This window comes from Leuciscus leuciscus, assembly GCF_965113295.1.
Source record: "Leuciscus leuciscus genome assembly, chromosome: 13".
In the NCBI taxonomy this organism is placed as follows: Eukaryota; Metazoa; Chordata; class Actinopteri; order Cypriniformes; family Leuciscidae; genus Leuciscus; species Leuciscus leuciscus.
The window spans coordinates 28,110,973-28,119,209 of NC_138737.1; the positions used below are offsets into that span (position 1 = coordinate 28,110,973).

Consider the following 8,237-nt stretch of genomic DNA (forward strand, 5'->3'; position numbering starts at 1 on the left):
ACATCATATTCAACAATACATGTCATAAGTTCTCAAAAACAACAACAACAACAACAACAACAGGCTACACACAAACTGGGGGATTAAAAACTTAACCATTGACTCTGGTCTAGACTGGGTGATATGAGGTCTTCTGGTTGTCTTGAATGTATCGGTGTGCTCGCACGCAATTTGCGTTTTTTACTCTTCCTAGGTAAATCGGTTACAGTTGGGGTCGATTTGGTTTTGAAAGAGTTAATTGCATGTCTGACATAGTGGTTTGGTACCACAGAGTGTGGCAAATTTAAACTAGCAAAAGCCTCCAGAAACTCGTCCCACCCACCAGGTCTCCTCTCTTCAGCAATCTTCTGTGGAGCCGTTACGCTTTTAATTAAGTCAAGCATGTGTGAACCAGGTATTGTTCTGCCTTTAAACACAAACTCTCCCGACTCAGTCCACGATGTAATATCTTTTGTTTTAGACATTTTATCTAAAATGTAACGGACATTTTTCACACTCCTCTGTGGAATATTCTTTAAAATCTCTTCTGCAAAACCTTTTCTGAACGTACACAACTGGATATTGTGACAGAATGTCAGTTCTGAGACGGTACTGCTCTGGTGTTTTTGCTTTAAAGTCAATCAAAAGGTACCCGAAAGGCATGCTGGTCGCATTTTCATAACACTCCATAAAAAATTTGGTGTTTCTGGGATACATCTGGCGTGCTAATACATTGATTTGTGTATTGTCTCTGGGGTTTTTGAACAGCACTAGATAATTGGTGTTCAAACTGATGGTCCTGCTGGATTTACCTTGAGAAAATAAGTTTTGTACAATATACAAGGCACTCAGGTTTTTGTGGTGCACATACATCGTGAATAAACGTTGGATTTCAGAATTGTTACTAGCATCATCCATAACATCATCTAAAATCACAAAATTATTCTTGTCGGGTGGAAACAAACGATCGTCATTCAGAGTCTGGGGGATACCTTCAATAAATTTAATATCATACAGTTTCAACAATTCGTCATATAAAGACTGCCAACAATTATAAATGTATACAATGTTTTCAACATTTTTAGAAATTACACTTTTAGCATTTTCCAACAACATTTTTACAAAAAATGTTTTTCCTGAGTTAGAAGGCCCACTTAACACACAGGAAAAAGGGTGTTGCATTCTGAAATCGAAACCATCTGCGTCTAACACCCCTCGATGACCAAAAACGTTGTCAGTAGCCATATGGTAATGTGGTAAGGTCAGGTAGCAAAACACGCTTATTGTACACAACTTGGAATTTTTTCACAACTGACTTGTTGTGCAATGTGAACTGCTTTTTGTTCCTCACTATACTGTCGGTGTGTGCAAGAATATAATCTCTGTCGCCCCGCCCCCTCACATACTGATCAACAAGCCCTATTAACGAGTCTAGCCTGATGGCCTCAGAGTTTACTGCATTCAGAGTGATGCCTTTGGCCTTCATACACACCTTACCCTTGGCAGTACGATACCCGTAACTCTTAGGGCCACTTGAAGAGAATTCAACAATGTGGTCTTCGCCCCCGACTTCATCAGTAAGGTCGCCAAGGTATGGGCCTAGTGGGGGTTCGTATTCACCGTCTTTAGATATGTACACAACGCTATCGGTATCGCAATAAATCAGTCTGTCCCCCAACCTGTCCATAAGATCATAAAGTTCCAACCGTGCGTGCGCTGTCGTAAAAGCCCCGAGAAACACATTAATGTCACGAGTCTGAGCTCCTTTCCCATCTGCGTAAGACCACTGAACGACCGCAACGGTGTCTGACACAAATGAGAAATGCTTGACGTCATACTCAACGCCAAAAATGTGTCGGGCAAACTGTTCAGGGTCTGTAAGTATTTCAGTTGTCGGTAGCTGTTCGCGCATAGAGAACCGGCCCCACAATGAATTAAGAACGAGTTTCATAATGGATCTGCGTGCGGCATTAAACTCAATCTTGTCCAGATTCAGCTTAATCCCTTCTTTCTCAAAGTAATCTCTAACATAAGATTCTTTGTCGTCGTCTGTCACAACATCTTTTGGAAAACCTGAACTCTCCTGTTTGAACTGTAAAAATGTTTTAACATAATCACAAAACAATGTTTCAGATCGTTGGGGGAAATGCCAGACCTCATCGATTTTTGTCACTTCATAACCCTTCTCAATTGCTTTTAACAGCTCGATGCTAACCCAACAACCGTGAATAGCCCTTTCCTCATCTGTGTGTACACACGGATGTGTCTGGTTTTGTTGTTCAGCACAGGACCTACAAAGTGGAAACATTAACTTGCCCCCAGTCCTATAAGGCAATACAGGATGAAGCAGCTTCCGCGGCGGAAGGACCGTAGCCTTGACGAGGCCATAATAATCTTCAAGGTTTTGAAAATCCTTGTATATTATTTCAGGGTGACCAATTGGGTAGCATTTTCGCGCCTGGCAGTAGGGATAGAGAGAAGTAAAATCTACATACTTAATACGCTCGCCCTCCGCGACTTTGTGGTACAGTTTTAACGCATTAGTTCGACCCCCGAATAAAGCTTCACGTGGTTTCAATCTTTCAGGGTGATTGTAAGTAGCCATGAAGTCCATCACTGCTACGTCGGTCTGTTTAGCACGGACCCAATCACACTCCCAAACCACCTCAACCTGAAGACCGTACGCACGCTCCAAAATTTCAAGCTTGTCATCACATTGTCTTTTCAGAATACCATAAGGTACTTTTGATAACGGATTGAGATCATTAGGGTTATGACAACGTTCGCAACCATGAAAAAAACACCCAAGAAATTCGAATGCTTTTTTCACGGTACCCTCGCCATAAAAACCATCCACATAGTATTTTCCAAATGACACCTCACCACGGTTTAGAGCATGTTGAACATCTATGGACTGTGTTGTTCGGATATATTCAAGCCATTCAATTGAAATGTTTGAATACGTCTTGTTCTGGTTGATGTACGCACAGTTGCGTGTTAGCGCTATTGTGTCTTTAGGGATGAAGTGTGTCTTATACGTAGCCATACATGTGGCTGCCAATGTAGTGTAATTAAACGGATCAAGGCCTGTACACAGAATGAATTCATCGCGATACTTCATACATACGTCCCTCAGCAGAACAACGTCGTTTTTACCATAAATCGTCAGTTCTTTTTTAAAATCGAACATTTTGTCTGAAATGGTACTGTACCAGTTATCAAACGCCTCTCTGTCTTGGCTCGACATTGTCGCGTACCCGTAAAATTCCTTGTCAGGGTACGGACCTATGTAGTTGTCATTTTCAACACGGTTAAAGTGATGCGGGAAATACCCCTTCTCAGTGTTAGTCAGATTAAATGCAGCAGGTGTCTTGGCCAGCCGCATGGGTATGAAGGAGTATGAATCAATAAACCGCTGTTTGAATGCAGCGTCATACATTAAGATTAGACGACAGCCTTGCATCGTAATTTTAGGGGCAAACCCCTTCTTAGTAAAGTATTCCAAAAGGATGAAATTATCAAACCCTGCCGCGTTATGCGCAATCCATGTGTAATTACTGTAACGAGGCTGTCTGAATTTTTTAACGAGGCGATCCACACAATCTGGTCCTTCGGCCACGAATTCTTCTCCAGCAAACGTAATAGCGCATACGAAATTGGCGATGTGCCTTCCGTTTTCATAACGGGTCTCAAAATCGTAGAAAATGTAACGATCGTTTGGCATCTCTGCCTTAACCGGCTGGATAAAACATTGATGCACACCATCGGTAACCAAACTCTCACCACAGTGCACACAACGATCTGCAGGGCATTTATGAGGTCTGGGTTTAGTGCCGCTGACATGGTAACGTCTATTACATTTTCCGCAATATTTGGTGACATCACACTGCGCGTATTGCATACCTTGAGGTGGTTTTTTATGCATCTCAAAACAGTAGTCAGACTTACAGTAGCGCAGACAGTCGTTGCAATGTTTTGGCTTTTTGGGTTGTTTATGACATTCTGGATCATTACAGACATCACAGACGTACCGACATCTGTGATCTCTCCTACATGTGAATCCTTGGTAGCAAAACTCACACACATATGGTGTCCCAATAAATGCGCGTAGGTTTTTAATCATAAAATAATGATTGTCATGCAGGTACAAAAACACTGTTTTAGCATGCGGATCGTCCGTGTTTGTATACTTCTCCAAAACACCCGTATCAGACCGATAGAAGACAACTATTTTAACATTGAGAATGCGTTCAAACTGTCTGATGTCATTAAATGCTATCTTGTGTTGATCAGCATATCCAGCTGACTTCTGCATTGAAGTTGCTACAGACTCTAGCTCTGCGTGCGGTTTCTGAGGGTTTAGGAAATGTGCCAGGCAGATTGCAAAACAAAGATTGTTTGAGACGTTCGTGGGGCAGAACAGATTAAGTCTGTTTTTGCCAATCACTTCGTTGTGCGCATGGTCACGTAACTTTCGATAAGCACCGCCATGTTTACCTCTTGCTATCGACACTCTTAAATTCAATCTCTCATCAAACTGTACATCAGAGTTGCTCTGCATTATTTTTTCAAGCTCGTTTATAAATAGATCTACACTGTAACCATTGCCACCTGACAAAAGTGTACTAACATCTGATGTCAAACTCGGACCCCTCAAGGTGATGCTGATTAAACTACCATCTCCACCTAACAGTCTGGAAAACGCCACTATTTCAGAAAGTGTGTCATGTAAAAACATGGTGTAGGCTGCTAAATCTGTAGAAGATATCTCCCGCAGATTTATAAGCCTGTGGATTTCCAGACCATTGAACCTAGTTCGTGGCAGTACAGTGTACCCACTCACATCACCGCCCTCTCTTACAAGTGATTCTATATCGCCACGTGTGAGACCCATGTTGGGTGCATCGGGGTTGAGTGTGGGTTGTGACTGTGTACACATCCCTCCTCCTGACTGCTGGGGAGTTACAAAATGTTCAAAATCAGAATTTGGTTCTGGAGTAGGTTCAGATACCACTCCTGACTGCTGGGGGGTTACAAAATGTTCAAAATCAGAATTTGGTTCTGGAGTAGGTTCAGATACCTCTCCTGACTGCTGGGGTGTTACAAAATGTTCAAAATCAGAATTTGGTTCTGGAGTAGGTTCAGACACCTCTCCTGACTGCAGTGTATTCACTAAATGTTCAAAATCAGAATTTAGTTCTGGATCTTCATCTGACATCGAGCTCATAATGGTTAATAATTCTACCAAAGTGTCTTTTGTAGACTTAGGCCTATTAATTTCCTCCATTGTCTGTATTAAATAACGCAATGTTTCTGTGTTATTGCACTGATCAAGGGGTACCACACTACCATCATCTCGTCTAAACCTCGCTACCCGATCCTGATCAAAATCATCTGACTCCCGACAACGTTTGGCCATTTTAAAACAATTTTGTTTTGTTTTTTATTTAAACAATAGGTAGGTTGTACACTTGAAACTACAGAAAATAAAACCAGTGAAAAAAGAAAGAAAGAAAAACTACCTAATCAACAGCTACACAACCAGTCTGAAATTACACACGGTAAAAGAAAAAACACATTGTGTAAAAGAAAAAAAGTAAAACACACAAAAATAAAATTAAAATAATACGCAACTAATCACAACTCATCGGTGATTCTTTTTAAGCATGAACACAACCTGTTTTAACAGATCCACCATCAGACTTTGACCTTGGGCTTCTTTTTGGTTGTCACCCCTATGCAATCGTTGCTCTGCTAAGACTTGTTTAATCCAAATACCCTGCTGTTGTAGCACTGCTTTCGTAGAACATTCACAAACATCATGCTTTTTCTCATAAGCATCTAAGCGTCTCTCAAAACCATTAAGGCGTTCGTTAAGGGTTTTGTTTAATCGTACCTCGATGTTGTTCAATGTGGTGTTGACAGCCTCCTGTATCAGTCCGAATATGTGTTGAATGTCTATTTTGGGTTGTGATTCCCGTCTGAAAGCCTCCTGATTTGAAGGCAGCTGTTCATGGTCGGATTCTTCCACAGCCACTACGGTCTCGCTGGATGGAACACGTCGCTGTGTTTCGGGTTCGGGTGTAAATACACAGTCGTCCCACGATTCTATCAGACCATCACTCCAGCTCTGAACGTCATTTATATCGGGGACTGCATTGTCATCCACGACCACATCTGTTGAGAAAAAAGATGGGATAAAATAAAAATAGTATATTTTATGCATTAAAAGATGATATATATATATATATATATATATTTTTTTTTTTTTCAACATGCCTATTTATAAAGGTGTTTGAGAAGAGATGTCTACACTTTTAGACATTGTTCTCCACCACAGTAAGTTAAAAAGATAGGCTAAAAGTATACTCTAAGAGATATGCAAGTTCACGTTTTTTTTTTTTTTAAACAACATGCATGTCAACAACAGTTTAAAGTAACGCAATGTTAGCGCGCACATCCACACACACACACACACACACACACACACATACACGGGACTCTCTCTCTATTACATCCAAATAAAAACATTATCATACTCTGCTACATTATTTGCATCTGATTTAGTATAAATAGAAATCAATCCAACAGCTTTGTTTGATCACATACTTTTAGCAGCAGATCGTCTTGGCTTCTTCCGGGATGATGTCAGTGGTTTGAAATCAGCTGGTACTTTTGCTTTTGGTGCGATGTCCACAGCAGCTTTACGCTTGAGTCTGTTTTTCGGTTTTGCTTCTATTCCACGCGAACTAGTCTTCTCCGTAGCATTAGTGGATTCAGACGCATCAATACGGTTCACAATGTTTGATAAACCTTCTGGAAATACACATAAGGTAGTTTTAAACTAAAATCATCAGGCCGTAATAGCAAATATTATACTGGTCGATAATGTCGAAATACCAACACTTACTGATTGGTGGAATGCACACATTGTCTCGCGGGGGTGCATGTACTAATGCTGCGACAGTTTCCCGTTTCGGTCGGGCTGGTAAATAAGATAGAGAGAGAGAGTGAGATACAAAGAAGATACGATATTTTTTTCTTACGCACAATACAATATCTGAAGCATATGTGTTCACACACGCGCACACACACACACACACACACACACACACACACACACACACACACACACACACACACACACACACACACAATGCATACGGTTCAGTTTTAGGAAGCAGAATACACAAACACTTACGATGCACAAGGACTTCCGCGCTCTCTCGCGATGGCGGCTGTACAGTGCTAGACCTCCGATTCGGATCTCCTCCTGGTTTATAAAAACGATTATGCATCACACGCACACACATACAAACATACAAACAATAGCAACATTTAAACATAAAACGTAATTATTACGTACCACTCGCTTGATTCAGGAAATTAAGCTCCTCAACGATATCGAAAAGACTCATATCAGTCACATCACCTGAAGCGCAGAGAACCTGTTTAAGTAACGCAATAGAACAGTGACTCGTATAAATAAAGTTTCTTAACAATATTACTAAATAATAAAAAAAAAAAAAACACTTACTGTTAAGACCGGCGTCCATCTTCTTGTGACCTACGCACACGTTTCCAATAACGAAATGCAGCGTGGAAAATAGTAGTTTGAGAACGCACAGAGATGCAGACGCGAACTGCTTGCTTAGATTACTGATGAAGTGAACCCATTTTTATACAGGCCACATGGATGGTCAAAAGTGTTAAATGTAGGCTGTTCCCTTACAACGCCATTTACATACACACCTAACACCACAGATAATAGCGCTCACACATCCCGCATCCTCTCCAGACAAACAGTTTATCCCCATCAGACTGGAAGGAGCCAGGACAAATGGTCAGATAGTTTGGCACTGTAAATCAGAGACACGTCTGTTTGATCTGTTTTTGTCTTTTAAAATAGCCTCCCAACCGGACATCATCACGGGTGGACATGTGACATCGCGGTCACATGTCAATCAGGACGCAAATCTCAGCTAGCTTGACACTGTAAATCAGAGTCCCTGTTTTCTTGACACATGGATTCCCCTGTCAATCACTAGTGACACTAGGGTCATAAATCAATCAAAGGGTCATAAATCAACCCAAAAGTGACACAAAGTATATGTTAATACTACTCATGTAAATTGATGACTGATAAGTGTGTAACGATTTACACAGACTCGCGTTATGCTTTTGGGGTCACACATGACTTTGGTGCTTTGTGGAAGCACAGAACATTTTTGAAGTCAGACGGACGACCAATACTGAAC

The 8,237-nt window shown here is 41.1% G+C and overlaps 1 protein-coding gene across 2 annotated transcripts; it reads right to left on the reverse strand.

Annotated features, from left to right (window-relative positions):
- Window positions 1–690: 690 nt before the first annotated feature.
- LOC309512124 (uncharacterized protein) lies at window positions 691–7,795 on the reverse strand. 2 transcript variants are annotated; one of them, XM_082187544.1, is made up of 6 exons: window positions 7,517–7,795; window positions 7,346–7,411; window positions 7,181–7,252; window positions 6,890–6,964; window positions 6,589–6,795; window positions 691–6,156 (listed from the first exon to the last, which is right to left on the reverse strand). In XM_082187544.1, exons 1-6 carry the CDS (start codon window positions 7,533–7,535, stop codon window positions 5,624–5,626), a joined length of 972 nt encoding a protein of 323 aa, XP_082043670.1. In that variant the 5' UTR covers window positions 7,536–7,795; the 3' UTR covers window positions 691–5,623. The 2 variants fall into 2 exon arrangements, with proteins under 2 accessions (XP_082043670.1, XP_082043671.1); XM_082187545.1 differs by having other exon boundaries at window positions 7,346–7,427; window positions 7,517–7,794.
- Window positions 7,796–8,237: the final 442 nt, after the last annotated feature.

Bases quoted from the DNA above. Each gene is read 5' to 3' on its own strand.
- LOC309512124 (XM_082187544.1), bottom strand. The intron at 7,253-7,345 runs GTACGTAATAAT...TTTATAAACCAG, and splicing joins TTTCCTGAATCAAGCGAGTG to GAGGAGATCCGAATCGGAGG. The intron at 6,965-7,180 runs GTAAGTGTTTGT...CTTATTTACCAG, and splicing joins CGCGGAAGTCCTTGTGCATC to CCCGACCGAAACGGGAAACT.